Source organism: Eleginops maclovinus, chromosome 11 (genome assembly GCF_036324505.1).
Source record: "Eleginops maclovinus isolate JMC-PN-2008 ecotype Puerto Natales chromosome 11, JC_Emac_rtc_rv5, whole genome shotgun sequence".
Classification (NCBI taxonomy): Eukaryota; Metazoa; Chordata; class Actinopteri; order Perciformes; family Eleginopidae; genus Eleginops; species Eleginops maclovinus.
Window position 1 is genome coordinate 16,167,389 of NC_086359.1, and position 21,951 is coordinate 16,189,339.

Here is a 21,951-nt window from a genome sequence, read left to right on the forward strand (position 1 = left end):
CAAGCTGCAAAGTCGCTTTTTCATATTTGTAACATTTTCTTCATTAGCTGGTTCTCAAAGTTGGCTGAAATACTGTGGACAGGGCTTTCATTACAAAAAACTTTATTTCTCCTTAAGATTTTTGCTATTGCGAACACATCTGGTGTAAATGTGTAGATATTATGTTTCTGGATTTGTCACTATTTGCCCATCGGTGATGCTCCAGCAGAATTCTGTGTATGTTTGTCAGTCTTTCCGCCAATATCTTGAAAACAGTGTATACAATCAACTACACATTTAGGAGTTGCAAACAGCCATAATGCACATGCTCCCACTGTTAACGCACTCTGAACGAGCAAGCCCCCCAATGCTACAACTTGGGAGAGTGGTAGCAGAGCAATTGGCCGGTTCAAAATGGGCACTGTACTAGTCTATTAAATGAACTATCACAAAAAAAATACACAACTTGGCCAACTTGAACAACACAACTTGGCGGTTAATGGTAGTGCAGCACTTCACTCTGTTACTCATGCAACTTTAATCACCTCTGGATTCTGATTGTGATTCAATTTGATTAATTTATTTTTATTTTTAACAAACAGAATATAAACAAATACAAATTCAATGCTGCAGCACATGCTCAGACAAAAATTAGAAATGAACCATGAACAAATCTTTTTGTCCTGCTTATCTATAATTCAGATCTGGGGGAGCGGCATTAGCCAATGTACACGGTTAAAATGTGTGCACCCTCTTCACCCGAGTGACAATTCTGCAGCAGGAGGATCACATGCAGGTCGCCTCGAAGAGGAAGCGTGAACAGTGATCCGAATCAGTCAGCTGCACCGTGGAGCATGTGTGCATCCTTCTCATTCAGCTGTTTTAAACGACACCTCCCCCCCCTCCTTCCCAAATCCCGCTCCCGCTCTGAGTGCAGTCATTTCTAGTGCAGAGAAATGTCCCTGGTGACACTGAGGGATGACGCAGGCTCTCTCTTCCTTTCTCTGTTTTACAACCCCCCCTCCAACACCATCTTTTCCCTCTTTTGACTTGCTCTCCCTTCTTCTTCTTTTTGCTCTGGCGCTCCCCCTTTATCCATTTCCTCTAACCTGTCTCCCTCTTCGCTTGCTGTCTTCCCACCTCCCTCCCCTCCTTCTCTCTCTCTCTCTCTCTCTCTCTCTCTCTCTCTCTCTCTCTCTCTCTCTCTCTCTTCTCTCTCGGCTCCGGCACTGCAGTGCTGATTGTGATTGCACACACACACACTCACGCAAGCACACACACGCACACACAGGAGTGTAGCTGAGAGGCAAGGACTGCAGCAGCATGCACCAAGCGCGGCTGAGCTGTTCGGGGACACGAGCAAGGGGAACTGAGGAGAGAAAATAGTGTGCTATCTCACAGCCGACTGCGCGTTCATCTTTGCAGTGGAGGGAACCATGCATTTCAGGAGTGGATAGCTTATGTTATCTGGCCTCCTCTGCACTGCCTCTGCATCCCATTCACCCTGCTCCTCCCACTCCAACTCTTCCTCCTCCTCCTGTCTACAGCATCCTTAGCCCGGACTACAGATTGCCTGGGACTGGCGAGTGGTGGATGGTCAGGTTTGCCCCGGCTGAAAGATTCTTCTATGGCTATGCTACATCTACACCTTCACTGACGGCTGGATTGTTATCGTCATTTGTAGCTAGAAGATAACCCCCAAGCCGAGAAGAATCTTGGAGGTGTGTGTCATTCTGTACCAGTGTTGTCATTGGCGCATTTCCTCTATTTCGCTGGTTGTTTTTGCCTTCTCTGAGACTGGCTAGCAGGCACTGCAGCATCAGCACCGCAAGACCCATGAAGCAGTAGGGCATGAAGACCCAGGGGCGACCCAAAGGAAGGGCTTGAGTGCTTCAATTGCTACCACTGCTGCTGAGGTGCTTATCTTGATTTTTTTTTTCTCTACAGAAAAGGGTGTCTGGTGGGGGTTGGGGTGGGTGGTGATAGCACAGGTAGCCAGGCCCCTGCAGAGCAGAGCGGGGGGCTCTTGCGTACTGGAGGCAGGCAGGACGTCCTGTGGGAAAGGGGGGAAGAAGGGCTGGCTCGAGCGTTGGGCTCCTGATGGTGGCTATTTTTGTCTCCCCTAGCTGAGTGATTGGGACAGCGGGTGGAAGAGAAGATGCTTATGGCCCGAGACACGGCGCGGGACGAGGCTCAAAAGCTTCACAGGAAGTGGCTGAAGCACCAGGCCTTTATGGCGGAACTGGCCCGCAATAAGGAATGGCTCGCCAAGATAGAACAGGTGAGTAGAGGTGATCAGGGCACCATGATGGAAGGATGGAGGGATGGGGAGGTCAGATAGGCAGGTGAGTCGATGGCGGGGGGTGGGGGGGAAATGAGTAACAGTGGGTGTGGTGGCAGTAATATAGAATAGGGAAAAGTGGGAGAGATGTCATCACTCAGCATTCATTTCATCACTTTGCTCGGGGACATGCTGAATTACATTCTCAAGGTTATATTGCTATAGTGGCGGTGTGTTCAGGTTCACAGGTGGCAGGATCCCTGTGGATCTTTGCTCTCTCTGCACAGACGTTAGGCCACATGATTTTCATTGCTCAGTTATGGAGGTTACAGTTAATCATATAGAGGACACTGAAATTGTTGCAGCAGAAAAGGCCATGCATACAGAGATTGCAGATTCCTTTCCCCCCCTCCCCGTGTATCTATAAATGGAATCTGTTAGGGACATACGTAAAGTCCGTTCACCTCATGAATACATTCTCTTGTTGGATTGTATTGCCCCAGATTCCCAACATGCTTTCCTTCCAAGACAGAGCACCATTCCATCCACACAGACTGTTCTCCATGCCCTCTGCCTCAGTGAAGCTGAGGTGAGATGTGAATTAGTCAATGACACTCCATTTCTGCTAATGGCATGTTGCATCTGGCCAATTTAAACCACAAATATAATGTTGCTATTCTTTTGGTGTTTAACGTCCCAGTCACATGTGAAATTGCTGATGAGGAGTACATGTACAAAATAAAATATTTGATTTGATTTTACGAAAAAAATGTGTTACTTAATGTAGAAACGTGCATTGTGTAGTATTACTGTTGGGTTCAGCACATGGTAACATTCTCAAAATTGCTAATCTAAGGTGTGGGCTGTATAATAATTGATTCAGATTGATGAGATATTAGAGGTAAATGGGATTTTGATTAAACAAGGACTGCTCTGTTGCATTCAGCCTCCAAGCATAACACATAAGCCACATAGAAACCTGTTCTCTAATCTTATAATTCTGCTATTTTTTATTTAAAATATACTGTCTTATCATAAGCGAAAATGCAAATGAGCAGAATACTTATTTCTCGATGCAATTCAGTGGCCAAAAGTTGCACCAGGGCAAATGTTATCAGTGCACACGAATTATTGAGTAAAGTGTGTTCTGTCAGCAGTATTTTTTTACTCATACTGAAAATCTAGAAGCAAAGGAGGGCTCTACCAGTATGGCAAACACTGAGACTAAAATACCGGACAAGAGGTTCATGGACAAACATTTAGAAGAAAATGCTGAATGATGGGATGGCAGTGTTGGTGAGATTTATCAGACTTTGACCTTGCTGAAATGTATTTACATCTTTAATAATACCATGAGAGGTTTTGTTGACATTTCTAAGTGTTTAAATAATTAATTTTTATTGAATACATTAAGAGATTCATTTGACTGTATAGATTTTTTACACATTCATTTTTAGTAATATATACAGTAGGCCTATTATTAAATATGCATCAGATAGCAGTGTAACTAATTATAACTATGGTCTATGAAGATGAGACCAATCCTCAGTAACCATGTGGGTTGTCCATGTGTGAAATGTATCTGAAGGTTTGTCGTGGCAGACGGTTTCCTGGTTCCTAGGTTTAGTCCCTGAAGCTTTGCGGCCATGTTTGTAAAATACTGCCAGTTGGACGGTAATGGTTTTTGTTATCCATGGGGGGAACACTTGAGGTATTTTTTTTTTTACAATGTCAAATGTAGCAACAGTGATATTCACTAACCGTACTGTAATCCTCCAATTGAAAAACAGAAACATCATTTTGGCAAATGGATACAGTTTTGAGAGTTAAACCAAATGAGGTTGGTCGTAACTTTTACGTATGTTTTTTCTTTCGGATTCTACAATGTAGTGCTTTAAAAATTTGATATATGGATTACTCAATTGACAGAATGGTTTTGAATATCGCTGAATTGTTTTGGCCATTTTCAAGCAAAAAATGTAACTAATCTGTAGTTCTGGAGCCTTTTCTAAAAATTTTTATCATTGTATACTGAATATATTTGGTCACTTCGGTAAGGGTACGAAAAAACAACAAAGCTCTTGAAGCAGAATGGAACCATTGACAGCATTGAATGGTTGGCTTCCACATTGCCACCACAACCATGAACTCATTACCAATTCCTATACGTGTACAATACATTTGACTATTTTTAGAAATAATAATCAGTTAATGTTCTGCCTATCACAAGAGTAATGATGATATGACATGTAGAGGTCCTCCAACTAGGCTGACATCTCATTTTGAAGTAAAAGTGGACTGAAACAGGATACCGTTCTACTTCTGAATCATCAGCAAATTCGTACAATGCCAAATTCCAGATAAATCAACTGAAAGGATTCACACTGAGTGCAGAAGATGGCTACTCCATAGGAGTTTTCTCTCTCTCCAAAAATGTATGTAGCTCAGAACAGACAGTTTCACAGAGCCTAATGTCTCCATAGCCCTGCTAACATCACTCAATCTCCCCCTATCTCTCTCTCTGCCGTTAACTGAGAGACAGAGAAAAGATGACGCCGCGTCCTGCCGTGATCAGAGAACTCTGCGTCCTTTTGAAAGGGTTCCTGCCCCGGCCCCTCTCCCCTGTTCTCGCAGTACTTAGTCAGCACATGAAGCCTCACACACAGGTCCATGCTGCCTGGTGTGTGGAAGATCTGTGGGAGCTTCTCTGTTACAGTGAGAGGACTCACAGCTGACCTTGTGCCAAGCCTTAGGCTCAGGGATCAGCACACAGAGAAAAACACGAGCCTGTCCAGCTGGAGCACATAGTTCAGTGACAGATTAATGAACACACACCATTTGCATATTAACATATTGACACTATATCACTTCGATGTCTGTCTAGGGGCTGGTACCAAATACATTTAACAATGATTGGAATCATCCAGGACCCCAACCAGGTGGAGGCAAAGGGGTACAAATAACCCTGGATCAAGGAAATATAACAAACATGTTTAAATTATACTTTAATCTTTACATTCTACTTTGTTTTTGGTGGGTAGAACTTTAACAAGACATGATGACTTTATTTCACTTAATACATATATTTGGCACATTTGTCAATGTATGTTCATTGTCAATACATGTCGTGATCAAATAATACATATACAATTATATAATAAAATAGAATAAAACTAAGAATGCCTCTCTCAGAAAAAGTTTAAATGTATAAAATAAAGGATTCTTGAGTTTTTGCTTTGGTTTTTAGGGTTCTAGTATTGCCTTGCTTGGAGTTTCTTTCCCACTCACTGATTTGCTACTTATAAGTTACAATATCACACTGAAATAGTGTTAAATGTGTTGTTATCAAAGTGTACATGCTGTTGTAGTGTGAGCTCCTAACCTACTGCCAATCATGTTTCATCTTGTTGCTCATATGTTTTAACATGTTATTTAAAAGCCAATTTTTTTTAAAAAGAGGTGCAGCAGCACAGGCAAAAATAAAGACCTTTTGATCATTAAAGCATGTAAACATGTCAGAGTAGAGGTACAAAATACAAATATGAACCTGAAAATGGCTGTGAAAGGGTCCCTTTAACTGTAATGTTCAGTGGGCCATATTTACGGAAACCTAAGGCCCGGAAACATACATCTCCCTGAGCGCCCTGAGTGTCAATAATGGGAACTCAGCAGTGGTGGGCCGTCAGGGCCAGCAAGGCCTTCTCTGCTGGCCTAAACATCATCAGAATATAAATTAAATTTTGATATATTTTTTCCACAAATACGTATTAAATTATCCCCATAGTCTATTCTCTTCATTTTATAGCGTTCGTCTTGGCTGCGCTGCTTCCAGCCTCAGAACGAGATTTGGAGGGCTGGCCTTTATGTTAGAGCTTTTATCCAATCATATTTCAGCCATAATGTGTTGCTAGGGTCAAAGAAATCTGCCCTTAGGCCTTCAGAATCAACAGTGCGGGCGCCTGTAGCTTAAAGTGAACGCAAACAAAACTGTGGCGTTAACCAATCAGATTTCGAGGTGGCGACAACGGGCCAGCTAGCAGGCGTACGCTAACGTTAGCACGTGCACATCTTCTGATTGGATACGCACTATTGAGAGGCAGAGCTAGGCAGTAGGCAGAGCCATACAGTCTATGGGCAAAGCTAGCAAACAGAACTAGAACTTGAGCGAGCTAATTTGTGTAGATTTCTACAAGCTATTTTTTTCAACCCACAATGGCTGAAGGAGGAGAAGAGATCAATTTGGTCGAAGATATAATTACAACGCCATTTTCAAAACAAACTTTTCAAGTAAAGCTACACATCTTGAAAAGGGAACGACCAACTCCAACGCTAGCGAGCCTAGCACAGCAGGGAAACTACGAGCGGTACCCCTGGCTCACAGCCTCCGAGAGGCACTACAAATTGTACTGCCAGGAATGCCTGGTATTTGCAACTGATCGATTTGGTGTTTGGAGCCACACTGGATTTGCAAACTTGAGTTGTCTAACCAAGGCAGCAACGAGACACCAAAGCACAGCTGGGCACTTTTGGGGACACCCGAGTTGATCTACAGCTCAACGAACAAGTGCGCAGGGAAACGGAGCTCCACAACGAAAGGGTGAACAAAAATAGCGAAATATTGAAAGACTGATTGATTGTGTCCTGTTTTTGGGTAAACAGGAACTTTCATTTAGGGGACACGATGAAAGCGCCGAGTCCAGAAACAGAGGAAACTACGTGGAGCTTCTTTCTTTTCTTGCTGAGAACAACACAGATTTGCATTACCACCTGTACACAAACAAAGTGTTTACTGGGACGTCAGGCAAAATACAAAACGACCTGATTTATGCTATTGCTGAAGTGATGGGAGAAGAGATCAAAATGAAGATTAAAAAAGCACCCTTTGTCGCTGTTATGGTGGACGAGACGTCAGATGTGGGTAATGTAGCACAGCTTGCACTTGTCCTGCGTTATGTGACAGACACAGGTGTCAAGGAGCGGTTTGTCAGATAATCTGATTAATTAGATTAACTGTAAATGCTGATGTATTGATTATAAATGCTTCAGAAATATTAATATAACTCTATAACTGATGCAACGCCCGGTTATACTGCGTTTCTGTCTAAATGTATAGTTTCTAGAGCCATGGCGTCATAATGATGGCATTAAGAGGTGGAATAATTCAGGTAGGACTGTGTAGGACATCACTGAAGGCCTAGGTGTGAAATGCACGGCCCGCCACTGGAACTCAGTAACACACATACTGTATAGACGTCAGTCATTTTAGTTTTATATAGTATGCCTCAATTTTATACGTTTTTTTCCATTGAGGACTTGGACCAGGTAGAGATCAGCAGTTTGGGAATCAAAGTGGCAGTAATATTGTAGCACTGACGATATGATATTAATGTTGTTAGCACACTTTGATGGTATCTTGGCTTTAAGAAGTACAAGCATGTATTAAAGCTAGAGTGTGGGACTTTTATTTTTATATTAAGGGATATTTTGGGTGTATATTCAATAATAAAGCTGAAGGCTGCAAAGGCCCGGTGTGTCGGATCTGAATTAAGCCACTTGATAGGACTTAGCCTTAGCACCAGTGGCGGTGCGTCAATAGTGGGCGCTTGGGCGCCGCCCACCCTGACTTTTTGAGTTAAAAAACGTTATATATACACAACATAATTGAAATAAGAAATGTACCGTGTTTATGGGTTAAATGTGTATGGGAGACCACTGTCAAGAACCGCTAAAATGTGTCCGGACATAATATATTGCCATTCGCCTTTTCTGAGAATAGGCAGGTCGGCTACCGTCCGTGGGCGCCGATAACATGGGAGTCTATAGGAGAGCTTATACTTTTCTCAGTCATTTTAGCAAGGATAGCTTTTCATTGGGGGATGAAACTTAGATCTGTGGGCGCAAATCTTTGCGCCCACAGCCAATGGCATTGTTTCTTAGTTCAATGTGACATTCTTAGATACGCGATTGGACTATTTCGGCGAATCAGCATCGTTATCATTCCCTAACCACAAGCGTAAAGAGCAGCACCGTAGCTAGCTGAAACTTAGATTGAGTGAATATGGCGACATCGATGGCTGAGAACTCCGTGCAAGCTCTACTTAAAACACCGTTTCATCGACTATCAGATGTCGAAAAGAAGAAATTGAAAGACTTGGGACCCGAGCGTCCGGATTTAAACATTCAACAGACGACCACTGATCGCGGGAGAACCTACACTCGGACTTTCTCCTCAAACTTGTATGCTAAGCGGAATTGGTTAGCTGGTTGTACAGTGAGCAATGGCTTTTTTTTGTTTCCCTTGTCTGTTATTTCAAAGTCCTGGGACTGAAACACTTTGGACTACAACCGGGATGAAGGATCTAAAGCACTTCACACAAAAATGTAAGAAGCACGAATGTGGCCGCAGCCACCTAACCAACTGTCTTAAGCTAAACCTCTAAAAAAGTGCTATTTAAACCGTGCCGCCCAACTGCGCCCCCCCAAAAAAAATGTTCACCAGCCGCCACTGTTTAGCACGTGTGTTGTCCTCTCACCAAGTGAGCTACTGTGGTGCCTGGAGTGTTTTACAATGATATCTGTATTGTCTTTTAGACAAATATTAAGCACAATACATCAGAGCCATGATCATAAGGCCTTTTAAAGTTTTCATTTATTACAATTAAGTTTGATTAGTTTCAAAATAACGTTATTAATCCACAATGGCAATTGATATTTTGGAACGGTAAAACGGACAGTGAAAAAAATATTGTACCATACAAGCAAAAGAGCTGTAGAAGAATATGTTGGGCTGATGGTGCAGTTGTTTTAGGAAAAAGAGAAGTCATAATTAAATAATTCTAAGAAAAAAGTCCAAGCGGCAGACAATTTAAACACTTCCAGTTATGCAGTAAACCCTAGCATTCCTATAATTATATTATTGTCTTATATATATAAAGCAATAGTAAGTATTATTGTAGATTTCCTTTCATTTTTTATGGGATTCATAAATGTGGGCAACAGTGAAAAATAGGACTTCAGTAGCAAGGCGGTAATTGAATTAAAAAGGTAAAGTGAAAGGAAATGGTTGCTCACGCTCCTGTCCATTCGTATTTACCGAAATGAATCCCAATTAATATGATGATCAACTATTTGAAAAAAATAATGCTTTATGCAATATTTGCATTACTTGTTAGGTTTACATATCTACCACTGTGCAAATTCAAGGTTGTTGAGTTAAAAAAAACAGCTTAAGACACACCTCACAACTCAGTTAACACTGAAATGTAGACTTTATTTGATCATTTTACAAAAATAAGCGTGACATACATAGATCGCCCTTTGGTTTAACATCTTTTTGAAAGTTCAGAACATATATGAGCACTTTGGCTTCAGATGGAACATGCTTAATAAGCAGCTTAACTTACATGATCTTTGTTGAGGGGCACAATCATGTTTGTTTTTTTCACATTAATATCACAGTCTCCTTTCCTTTTAAAGATAATGTTCCGCTGTATCCTAGCATCGAAGCCCTTCCTATCCGTAAGAGAGTTTAAACTCCTCTTATCATGGCTGTCAATTAGGAACTTTCGGGTCATCTCCCTCTGTTAGGAACCTACCTGAGAGAAAAGACTATTCGACCAAAACCTAGGTGTAAAACAGTGGTGCAGTTATGAGTGCAAACACCCAGAGAAGCCATTTAACCAGTTCCGGTTCCCTTGTGTCAAAGTAAATGTTTTTTTAAACTGTGTTTGTGGTTACAAGCCTGAAAGAAATAATGGGATTAACACAAGTTTGCAAGATTTTCAGGTTTGTTCAAGACATAAAGTACGTTAGTGGATGCTCCACTCGTGAATTTCTGAAGCCTGTATAGATTTGGCCATAGCTAACAAATGACTAAATAAACTACAAGTCCATGTTTGGCTTAGCTGTGTTGATGCGCAGCCATGAAATAGTAATGTATTTAGTTTATAGCCTACCCTTAGCTTTTTAGTTTTGGCAAATGCATTTGCGCTCCAAAAATGAATGTTCATATGCAGAGATTATTCTGCTGAACAAGACACAAGTGTTATGAACATATGTTTGCTAAATATCTTATTTTCTGCAATATACAAAAATCCAAAGGGGAGATCACATTGGCTTTGTTGGAGGAGCCCTTGCGATGCTGACTTCCGGGTCGGCCTACAAAAATACATCATCACTGCACCACACTATGCACTGTGTTAGTGTTGCATTGTGGGTCAGTCTGAAGCTGCATTTTGTCTTATTTGCAGCATTATTATTCTTTGAATGGTCTGCAGTTAAAAGCATAAGTTGCATAGTGTTACTTTTATGCATTCAGTGGGAGTGAATTCATTGTTGTTTGTGCCAGTAGTATAAACCAAGCCCTTTCTTCCACCCACCCTTACACTCTGCTGCATCAGCATTACAAGAAAGCCTGCAGAATTTGGCAACACGATGCTTCCATAATAGCTTGATCATATGTGGTAGGCATTAATATCGGCAGACGCGATCGCCTTGAAAATCCACTTCACAGATGCCCTTTGGATCCAACCGTGCACAGGCTGCCCAGCACACACACACAGCCTCGCTCCTGTTCCATCAACCTTTGATTCTTTCTCCTTTTGCTTCTTCCTTTACGCTGCCTCTCCCCTCTTCTCTCTCCACCCCCTCTCTGATTTCTTCTCCCTCTGCCTCACTCTGTGTGTCAGTAAAGCCAAGAGAGGAGAGAGAGAGACCTGCTTTCTGCTGGCTCTGCATTATGAGAGGCAGAGCGAGGCTGAGGAAAGATAGGAGAGGCCTGTGAGAGAGTGAGCGCTAGCAGCAGTTAAGCAGAGAGCCTGTGCCAAGAGGAGGAATGCAGCACTGCATTATGAGAGCCATAGGATATAGGTCCAGCTCCAAGTGACAGATAAAGGAGGGAGGCAAAATATACAAGAGAAAATCCATCATATGCACGGTTGTTGTGACAATACAATTAAATAATGATTACATCATTAACTATCATGTGTGACCGAAGAATGTGTATAATAATCTTCCAATAGACAACATATGAAATAGGTAGTGAAGGTGTTTGTGACTTTAACTTGGGAATAAGGGAACACACAAAAAAACGAATACTTTAGACTTTAACTAAATGTATTATGTCAACAGAATTAGGTTATTTGAAAGCAATAATATTAAGTTGAACCTAATATATTTTTATTTAAACTTAATATTATTGCTTTCAACTAACCTAATACAGTTATGTGAAATCTGTTGACATACTACATTTAATGAAAGTCACGTTTCAGTTTTTTCAGTGCAGTTTCATTGACAAAAAGGGAAGTGCCCAAAGCCTTGAGCTACCTGAATCTCCTCAACAAATCACCCCATGATTTAGACCAAGATTTAGGGCAGGGAAGAAGAGTGTAAGAGCACAGGACAGTTTATTAGAATTACCCTGCATGATTTTTAGGTCAGCCCGAGGCCAAACTTTGCTCCATACACCTGCCTCTCTGTCCGAGCTATTTTAAGAACAAAATTGAATTTAACCACTCACTTTCAGCACTAGTAAATGTTATTCACACGTTGGCTTTATGCAATAAAATAATAAATATAAAACGAGATCATTCATCAGAATATCATGTGTTCATATGTGTGTGGAGATTAGGGCTTTTATTTAATACATTTAATATAGTTTTGTCTCTGAACACTTATTGAGACAATTGATGAAAGGTTAAATGTTAGAACACTGTCATCTGAAAGATTTAGAATTAATACATTTTGATTTAGAAATCTTTGTGCTAGAATTCTAAAATGGTGGAAAATGGATGCAGTTCACTGATTTCTGATACCAAGTGAAGCAACAATCATCTCGGCCGATAGGAACCGTGGCTTGAAGCAAAAGCTGACATTTTAGAGTACGAGGGAGAGCATACAGCCACTCAGCCAAGAAATTACACTCCAACATAATATGTATTTTTTAATCAGATCAGTTTAACACCTGGGAAAAACACATAGTGACTTAGATCTGTGTTTTGATCAGTGCTTTGACATCATTTCACTTTCTGTCTCCAGGAGGGTCAGGAGCTGATCCAGGAGAAGCCCGAGCTGCGTTCGGTTGTCCAGCAGAAGCTGGTGGAGATCAGAGAGTGCTGGTCCGACCTGGAGAGCACTACCAAGGCCAAGGCTCGCCAGCTCTTTGAAAACAACAAGCCTGAGCCGGCGGTGAAGAGCTACTCGGACCTGGACAACCAGCTCTCCCACCTGGAGCAGCAGCCCCCCCAGCTGGAGCAGGCTCACCATCTGCCCACCTTCAATGAGCAGCTCCAGAAATTTCAGGCAAGTCTCAAAGCTCTCCAGGGTCTCTGACAAGTGGCACAAATGATTTAAATGGTAGAAATCAACACCCGTGAGTCATCCTCTAACTTCTGTGTCCTAAGCCTTGTCTGGTGCTTTTTTCCTGTCCAAAAGCACAAACAAATTGACTAGAATAATGTTTTCCAGGAAAAAGCTATTCATTGCAGAAGAGAAAAACATCGAAAATGGAATGAAACTCTCCGAAAGTAAAGAAGAGAAATAAATACTCAAATCAGGGGTTAACTACAGCAAAAGACGGTTTGCAGGGGATACTATCATCACTGCTGTGCATGGCTAAACGTAAGCTAATTGCTAACGTCCGTCTGCAGGGCTGACCACGCCCTGCGAAACTGCAGCAGTGAGGAAAAGGCAAAGGGGGCGGGTTGTTTTCTCGTTTTCTGACACCTTGAATGTAACAATGAACACACAATAAAACTGACACGGCCATGGCTGTATTATAAAGTGGTGCAGGGATGAGTCCTAAACCCGGAAATGAGTTAGCATTGATAACATCCGTATTCCCTCCTCGAAGTCAATGATTTTGGAATTACTTTTTGGTAAGATGCCTGAAATAATGACTGATTAAAAAAGGCTTAAAACATAACATATTTCAGTAAATACCCCACAGGTAAATGTCCCTCTTTTTAATTGTCTTAAAAATGCAGGTGCTAACAAGGCACTAAGGCCGCCTTTAGCTTAGTAAAAGTGGTGACGGGAAGTCATAGGACCAAGACGTAGTTCATTACGTTAGCTATTAATTTATGGCTTTTGCATTAAGGCTTCAATTAATAGTGTTGATAATATGTGGATATTAAACTGCTGAATAAAACCTGTAGGTATCATAAACATGTGTTTGCCTTGTTTGGCAATATTCCAAAATCTAATAGAAAAATGATTCCATTGGAAACAATTTTCTTGAATAAAAGTCAAATGTTGGCACTAGAATGTATTTAAAGTTTAAAAACTAAAAAAAGGCAACATTCAATGTTTTAAATCGATCATACAGTGCATGTAATTATGACTATTGTTCATAGTCATAGAAATAATATTTCATCAACATGTGTTCTCCTTTTCATGGTTGCCAAGGTGGAGCAGTGTCCCAACAACATATTGAAAGTAGGAGAAGTAAAGCAGCACAACATAGAAGAACTTCAAAATGTAATTGAACTGCAATATAGTAGTTCAGTTAAAGTCCTTTCACCCCTGGGTTTCACTAAAAAAACTAACCAAACAAAACAACCAACCTTGTGCTCTTTGTCTTCACCCTGTGACATGTGACTCAGTCAGAAAAGGATGGAAGATTATATAATATCTCAACAGTACCTTTGCCCATGAGAACACTCTAATCTGCCTGAATGTAACCAATGCTTCTGACAGACTGCATACTTCAGCTCACTGTTTATGTAATGTTCCTCCGCTCTGACCTTTATATATACAGTCTATGGCTCGGACATGTGTCTACACAGGCTGCTATTGTTGCGTGTTCGGAAACATGAGGTTCAGTGGAATAAAAAATGCAACATATGCCCTTTTTCCTTAAAGGGAGGCAGTCCAAACATAAGCCTGAAATGTTCTGATAGGAAAACAGCTGATGTGCTGTGTTTGTCCAACCGTCTGCTGGCTGTAACATGACCTTCCCCTCCCCTCCCCTGCAGGCTATGGAGTCTCAAATAGGGGACTTTTACAAGGATGTGGGAGAGCTGGGAAGCGTGCAGGGTGTCTGCCTACCCCAGCGAGGCCTGATGGCAGGTGACAGGGAGGCCGGCGAGCAGTCAGGCGTCGTGGAGACTCGCATCGTCCGCCTCATTGAGCCGCTGAAGGAGAGACGCCGCATCCTGCTGGCTTCCAAAGAGATGCATCAAGTCGCCCAAGACTTGGAGGATGAGATAGTGAGTGCACGCTTCTAAGTTCCCATTCCTTCCATATATTTCCTCCTCCATAAACACCAGGGATGGGCAATTCATTTTTCTAAAGGGCATCATGAAAAAGTAGCACTGTTGTGGATATGCTTAATGTGAAGCAGTATGTTGTATGATTATGATAAGATTATGTCATTTTGCCAAAATGTGGTCGGCATAGTAAAAAATCTGTTATTTATCAACGTTCTCATTCAATAATTTTGAAAAAGATTTTTTTCAGTATTTCAAAGACCAGCAAACAAATTAACACATAAACAAAACAGTATTAAGTATTTTTGCTTTTGTTTGAAGTGTAATTAACACATTGTCCGTTTTTTCAGTTCTTTTTTTTTTGTTCACTGAAGAAACATTTGGTCTGTTTAGGCTTGAACAAGTGTATACACTGTTTTATATTCTGTTTTAGAATTCTGCCTGTGTTAGTATTTTTATATTAAAGTAGACATGTTTAAATAATCAAATATAAAATAAATGCATTATTTAATGCATCAGGTTTTTCCCATGCTGTCTGTTGTGACTGTATACAGACCTTTCTGAAAAATGAAATGTCCTGACTGTTGTTACTTGATAGCTGTGGATCCAGGAGAGGCTTCCCTTGGCCTCCTGTAAGGATTATGGGAATAACCTCCAGAGCGTACAGCAGCATGTAAAGAAGAACCAGGTAAGTGTCAAAGATGATGGTTACGGGCTGCTGCTATGACCTCTCAGTCGGGGAACTCACCTGTGATTGGTCCTTCAGACACTCCAGAGGGAGCTGACAGGTCGGCGGGCTCGTGTTGAGGAGGTTCTGGACCGGGCAGGGATCATCGCTTCGCTGAGGACTCCTGAGGTGGAGTTTGTGCGTGAAGGGGCGGGGCATGTGCGCCAGCTGTGGGAGGTTTTGCAGCTGGAGGCCGAGAGGAGGTGTGTGATGCTGGACGCCACGCTGCAGGCTCAGCAGTACTACAGCGAGGCGGCTAAAGTGGAGACCTGGCTGTCAGGTCAGAAGCTCCAACTGGTCAATGAAGAAAAAGGAACGGTACGGACAGCGCTGTCGGGCACAGGTATATTTTAGCATAAATGTGAAAGTGAAACCTGTACCCTGATACCATTTCTTACATCTTTCAGGACGAGGCGAGCACCCTGCAGCTGCTGAAGGGCCACCTGGCTCTGGAGCAAACCGTGGAAACATATGCGGAGACAGTAGGCATGCTCACCCAGCAATGCCAGCGTCTTCTGGAAATGGGACACCCAGAAAGGTGTGGCCTGACCCAGGATCTCACGTGCACTCACCAAGCAGCACTTATAGCCAAGGAAAAGAGGAAAGTTTAATTTTTGCATGTTATATGTATGATATAGGTTGGGTAATTTTAGGGTAAAATTGGCAAAGCGGCTCTTGTTGGTAGCTGTAACATTCCGTTTTCTCTCAATGTTCTTTAGTGAGCAGCTCACCAAGCAGCAGTCCCACATAGACCGGCTGTACGTGTCTCTGAAGGACATGGTGGAGCACAGGAAGAACAAGCTGGAGCAGCAGTACTGGCTCTATCAGCTAAACAAGGAGGTGGAGGAGCTGGAGAAGTGGATCACTGAGCGGGAGACAGTGGCCAGTTCCACTGAGCTGGGCCATGACCTTGAGGATGTCACGGTCAGTTCAACAACTACGCTACAACAAACACAGGAGATATTACACTTAGGATAAGATTAATTTATGAGAACACCATGAACCATTTCAAATGACTCACATCTTAACAGTCTGTCCCTAACCCTGACACCTTTAACTGCAGACAAAGTGTAAAAGCAGTTGTAGAAAACTGTACAAATAGTGTTAATATGTCAGAGCTCAGCGTTTCTGTTCACCAGCTATTAAAACATTTTGAATTCAATATTTATTTACCCCACATATTTAGTTGTTGTACAAAAAGAACGATAAAAGATGGCGAAAGGTATATATTTGGCATTTTACGGAATGAAAAATAGTTGCAATATGAGCCTCACAAAGGTAGTTTTATTTCCTCAGTTAATGCATTGGATCAGTGTGTTTGTAGTGTGTGTGCTCTATATGTGTTCCAGGTGCTTCAAGAGCAATTCACCAAGTTTGCCACAGAAACCAACAGCATCGGGCAGCAGCGCATGGAGCAGGTGAACAAAATGGTGAACGAGATGATCGACTGCGGCCACTCGGACGCCGCCACCATCGCCGAGTGGAAGGACGGACTGAACGAGTCGTGGGCTGACCTGCTGGAGCTGATGGAGACCCGCAGGCAGATGCTGCTAGCCTCGCACCAGCTGCACAAGTTCTTCACCGACTGCAAAGAGGTACCGTCAAAACAAATATCAGGAGTACCGTGTTCTTCATTTCAGAGGTAGACAGTCTGGCCGTGACATGCAGCTTCTATTTTTAAAAGCGCTCGTGATAATCATACTGTCCTGTGTTGTAGGTCTTGGCTCAGATCGCAGGGAAGATGAAGCAGCTGCCAGAGGTGAGGGCATGCCAAGCCAACATCACCAATCCAGCCACCCTGCAGAGGCTCATGCACTCTTTTGAGCATGCCCTTCAACTGCTAGTTGCACAGGCAAGTGATATGATTTCTGACACCATACGTCACACAGAGTACCTCTGCTCAGGAGCTTGGGTGTATAAGTATGTTATTAAATATGTACTTGTTTGTTTAGTTTTACAAGAATACTCTTGCACTTTAATCTTTATTTCCCCACAGTTGGAACATTTACATAGTAACAGCAAAGGGAGAGTGCAGATCAAAACGCAAATCCAAAATGTATTAAATATAGAGTCAAGCATACACACTATATAATAAGGTATTCGCAGCTTAGGGGTAATGGACATCCGATCAAAAACATTAACGTAGTGAAATACTAGGATTTTTCTTGGGCACCAATTTGATTTTTAAATCCCATATCAAAAACACAAGTCGAAAACTGATATATAAAATCTTCAAATTGACAAATATTAGGAATTCATTACCAATATAATCATCAAAAACATGTTTGCATGCCATGATTTAATCACATCCTCTGAAATTTGATAACCTGCTGTTCCAAGGCAAGTAAGAGAGTGCTGAAACCAGTTGAGGTTCTTAATGAGTTTTTGATAATAAATCCTTAAATCCTTAAATATACTCTCCAAATACAACATTCTGACTTTGGAAAATCTCATTCTGTTCTCCAAAGTGTGATGGTATTCAAGATAATTAACAAAACTCAAGCATTGGAATATAATTTCAGCTGAACTTTAAATGTGCACAGAATGTCACTCTATTTCCATGTAATTTTAGCTTTTTGTTGAAATACATTGTAATATTTTACTTGTAGGATAAATGTGCTGGTATTTATACATATAGATCTACACCATCATCTGTTGTATAATTGCTAGGGGGAAACCACAAAGTTTTTATTACTTTTAGTGTTTGTTGATTGTTATGCATGTACATGCCCAGGGACTGCAAATGGAAATCAGCTATTAGCTCAAATCTGCCTTAAATCATCTCTTCTCTTTTTGAGATTGATTTTGTTGTGCATGGTCCTTGTACAATAAATTCATAATAAATGAAAAATAAAATAAGTACACATCCCTGGTGAAAATAGTAATAATAAAAAAAGGCATTCTAAATGTAGGTGAGGTAGCATCTAGTAATACAATTATCAGACTCCCTAATAACATCAGTTTAGTTCAATTTATTTTCTACAAACTGACTATATTCTCCTGCAATGACGCCTCTTCATCCTCTCGGTGCAGGTGAGGCAGCTGCAGGAGAATGCGGCCCAGCTGAGGACCATCTACGCTGGTGAGAAGGCGGAGGCCATCATGGTCAAAGAGCAGGAAGTGATGGAGGCCTGGAAGGAGCTGCTGAGCTCCTGTGAGGCCAGTCGTGTGCAGGTCACCTCAGTAACAGACAAGGTGCAGTTCTTCTCCGTGGTGCGTGAAAACCTCATGTGGATGGAAGGCATCATGGGCCAGATTATATGGGATGAGCCCAGGTAAGACTTCTGCTGTACATCTGCTTACTCTTTAGGAGCTGCCTTTTGTGGTTCAGTTAGGTGAAGGTCTCTGTGGTTTTGTGCAGTCCCTGTAGAGAGACTTCATTGCCGTGCATTGTCGAATTAGGCTGCTCTGCCACCTTGACCTAATTTTCACATGACATCTGTTATTATGTAATAATGTATTTAAAGGCTATACATTTTACACTGTTATCACTACTGCTGTATAGTGTAATCCAGTATTTGTGATTTGACCAAATCCCTATGCATTAGCCTCGTAGCATTTCTGAAATATTTTATATAGGCAACTGTTTATGTACAATATATCAACTCATGCAAGGACATTCTCACCGTGTCACTGATAAAGATTGTATGTGCCTGTCTTTTAACGGGGTGCAATTAACATTGTTGTCCCATTTTCTTCAATGTTAAGACAAATAATAGATTATTGGATCGACAAAAAAGGCTAATTGGTAAATCATTTCATTTTTAAAGCAAACCTGACTGAAATTATTTTTTCCAGTTTCTCCGTTGTTAAGATGTTCTGCTTCAATGTGTGTTATGTGATTGCCAACCAAATGTCTTTGGGTTTGGCATGATAGACAAAAAAACACAGTTAAAAACTTAACCTTAGACTTTATGAAAATGTACCATTTCATAGCTTGATGGAAACAAAACTCACAGTCACACACATCACGTGTCATACATTAAGGTTTTTCTACGGATCACTATCTAATCAACAACAAGTTGCTGAAAAACTGGCTTACTTTGTTCTTTAAATATCAACTTTTATGTCAGTCCATTTTCTGGCAATAAGCAATAACAGTGCTGTTACATGGATCTTATATACATACTATAATGTAAGCAAACCGTCTCAGGTTGGAAATCCAGCCTTTGTTGCATGTCAACCCCATTTATATCTACCCAGACTTCCTGTCCATGTCTCTACATTATCAGAGATTGAGGTGAAATGCTCAGAAATATATGGAGGCTGTTATTATCATTGTACTGAAATGTGGTGGTAAAATGAAGATAATTATTGTCAAAAGAGCATTGTCGGCTAGATCTATGGCAACCTAAACCAGAAGGATTTACCCTGTTGTGTGCATGGGAGCATTTCATAATCTTTGTGAGAGAATGGTGGAAGCTGGTTCTGCTGCTGGCACTAGAGAAAAAGGCAGGGTCGACAAAGTCATTATTATTCAGCCTCATTCATCATTTTAGCACAAGTACTGTACTATAGTATGTCAACTGGTATACCGCTTACAGTTCACATTTTTCAGGACTCCTTAATATTGAGTGAATTTGATTTAAAACACTATAAAGTCAGTATGCTTAAAATTGGAACTGGAATATGCTATGGAATTTCGTTAGAATGCAGGCTTTTTTAATAACAGTACATTTGTATTGTAATGACCCATTTTGTGTAACGTTGCCTATTTCTTTGGAACAGGTGGCTTGGTTTTGCATACTGCACCTTTAAACATGGATTTTTACCTTTCTAAAATATAGCCAAGAAAATGTACACTGTCTTTACTACTTCTGTAGAACTCTCTAACTTTAACCGTTAGAACCTGGTTACTTGTGTATTTTAATTTAGAACCGTAAGAAATGCTTTAGTTTTTTGATGTAGATGGCTTGCATAAAATGATCTATTATGCAAGCCATGTACTTACATTTTGATAGTCCTTACTGAGAGTATTCTAAACCCCAGTCTTATCCTATGTACTTCCAGTTAAACAGAATTTAAAACAGCATATTAAAAAAGATCACTTAAATGCTGTCATTTAAATATAAAATAAAAAGAAGTGAGTGCCCAGGATAACACCCTGTGGCTCCTAGTGCTGACACATGTTATTGGAAGATGGATTGGTTGGTCGATATGCTTTTTTCAAACCAAATTCTCAATTCAGACTTACAGACACACAGTGTGTTCTTCAGCGCTCACTGTCACTTGTTGGAGCATATTAGCTCCAACTAGTCAGGTGAAAGCCCTGAAATGTTGACACACATTACCACTTGATGTTTTTGAAAGTGATCAATTAGAATTGGCATATTTTATTAAGTTTGTCTACAAAATATAATTTTGTTGTAAATATAACTGCTGATGCATTGTTTTGCGAGAAATTCAATGGTGTGTTCTAATTTAAGGAATCATGCATATTGGCAGAAGCATACAGGTTGGCTTGGCGTCTAGTGTATTATTTAAGTATAAAATTATAAAGTTAAAGATTATGATTATTCCCCCAAGTTCCCATCAAAAAAGGATTGGTTGAAGAGTAGAAAGAATTTCACACAACCAAGAGTTTCTTGGATTGACCACACATCCCATGATAGTAATGTTGCTTCATTAATCCTTATTTATCTGATCTGTCCCTCTTCAGAGATCTGACGGCTCTCGAGGTGATGATGAAACAACATCAGGATCTGAAAGCCAAAGTAGACGGCCGGAGCAAGACTATACAGCAGTGTGCGGATCTTGGGAAGATCCTCATAGCTGCAGGCAACCCTGCATCAGAGGAGGTCAGTCTGACAAACACTACAACACAAAAGAAAACATAAAACCCATAAAAATGACCTGAGTAAGATGCAGCAGTATGTTTCTAAGGTAATGACTGCAATCTGTCTGTCACCACAGATAAAAGAGAAGCTGGACAGTCTTCTGGCTAAGCAGAGGGATCTTATTGAAAAATGGGACAAACACCAGGAGAAGTTACTGCGCAGTGAGTAACTCACTACAAGTACATCAGAGCAAAGCAGCTCTTAACAAACCACTTTGTTAAATGGCTCTAACTATAAATGTTTTTCCACCTTGTCCTTTTTACTATGAAAAATGTATGAAGCTTATATTTCTTGTAAACATTACACACATTACATGACTGTAATGGAAATATAAACATTTGCGATGATGGCACAAAAGATTTCTACTGGAGTTTGCATTGGTGTTGTGGTAACCATGCATTTGGTTTGTTGTCACCTCTAGGGCAGGAACATTTCCAGTTTGCCCAGGAGACGGTAAAGGCAGAAGCCTGGCTAAAGGCTAAGGAGCCGCTGATCACCTCCAAGGAGCCAGAGGGAGGAGGAGCCCGGACCCAAACAGACGAGGTTGAGCAACTCATCCTTCGCCATGAGGCCTTCCGCAAGGCTGCTGTCACCTGGAAAGAACGCTTCAGCTCTCTCCGCCAGCTTTCCGCAGTAAGCTTGACTGTAGATAAATGTTTAATCAGTTTGGTGGAGTCACTATTTAATGCTGCTACAGGGGGGAAAAATGTGACCTTGGGATGTTGTGTTTGCTTAGCAGGCATGGGGCGCATGCCATGAGTTTGCATCGTTACGGGCTTAAATCTGTCTCAGGATGTTGACTGCATGTTGTTTACTGTCTTCTCTGCACCCATCTGCTTATCATGCTACATTGCTAAGTAGCTAATATAACACTGTTCTTAATTGAGCAAATCATTCCTGATAACTTTTCGTACACCCATT

General features: G+C 41.2%; 1 protein-coding gene across 2 annotated transcripts in view; it reads left to right on the forward strand.

Annotated features, from left to right (window-relative positions):
• Positions 1-1,349: 1,349 nt before the first annotated feature.
• sptbn4a (spectrin, beta, non-erythrocytic 4a) overlaps positions 1,350-21,951 on the forward strand; it is a 28,562-nt gene continuing 7,960 nt past the window's right edge. The window contains exons 1-14 of one of the 2 annotated variants that reach the window (XM_063894343.1): positions 1,350-1,895; positions 2,106-2,260; positions 12,296-12,559; positions 14,233-14,466; positions 15,065-15,154; positions 15,233-15,511; positions 15,601-15,798; positions 15,917-16,117; positions 16,543-16,788; positions 16,911-17,045; positions 18,227-18,468; positions 20,853-20,991; positions 21,107-21,191; positions 21,452-21,663. In XM_063894343.1, coding sequence (XP_063750413.1) covers positions 2,138-2,260; positions 12,296-12,559; positions 14,233-14,466; positions 15,065-15,154; positions 15,233-15,511; positions 15,601-15,798; positions 15,917-16,117; positions 16,543-16,788; positions 16,911-17,045; positions 18,227-18,468; positions 20,853-20,991; positions 21,107-21,191; positions 21,452-21,663 — 2,448 coding nt within the window. In that variant the 5' untranslated portion in view covers positions 1,350-1,895; positions 2,106-2,137. Of the gene's footprint in view, positions 1,896-1,981; positions 2,261-12,295; positions 12,560-14,232; positions 14,467-15,064; positions 15,155-15,232; positions 15,512-15,600; positions 15,799-15,912; positions 16,118-16,542; positions 16,789-16,910; positions 17,046-18,226; positions 18,469-20,852; positions 20,992-21,106; positions 21,192-21,451; positions 21,664-21,951 lie in introns of those variants that run through there. The other variant, XM_063894344.1, reaches the window with a different exon arrangement.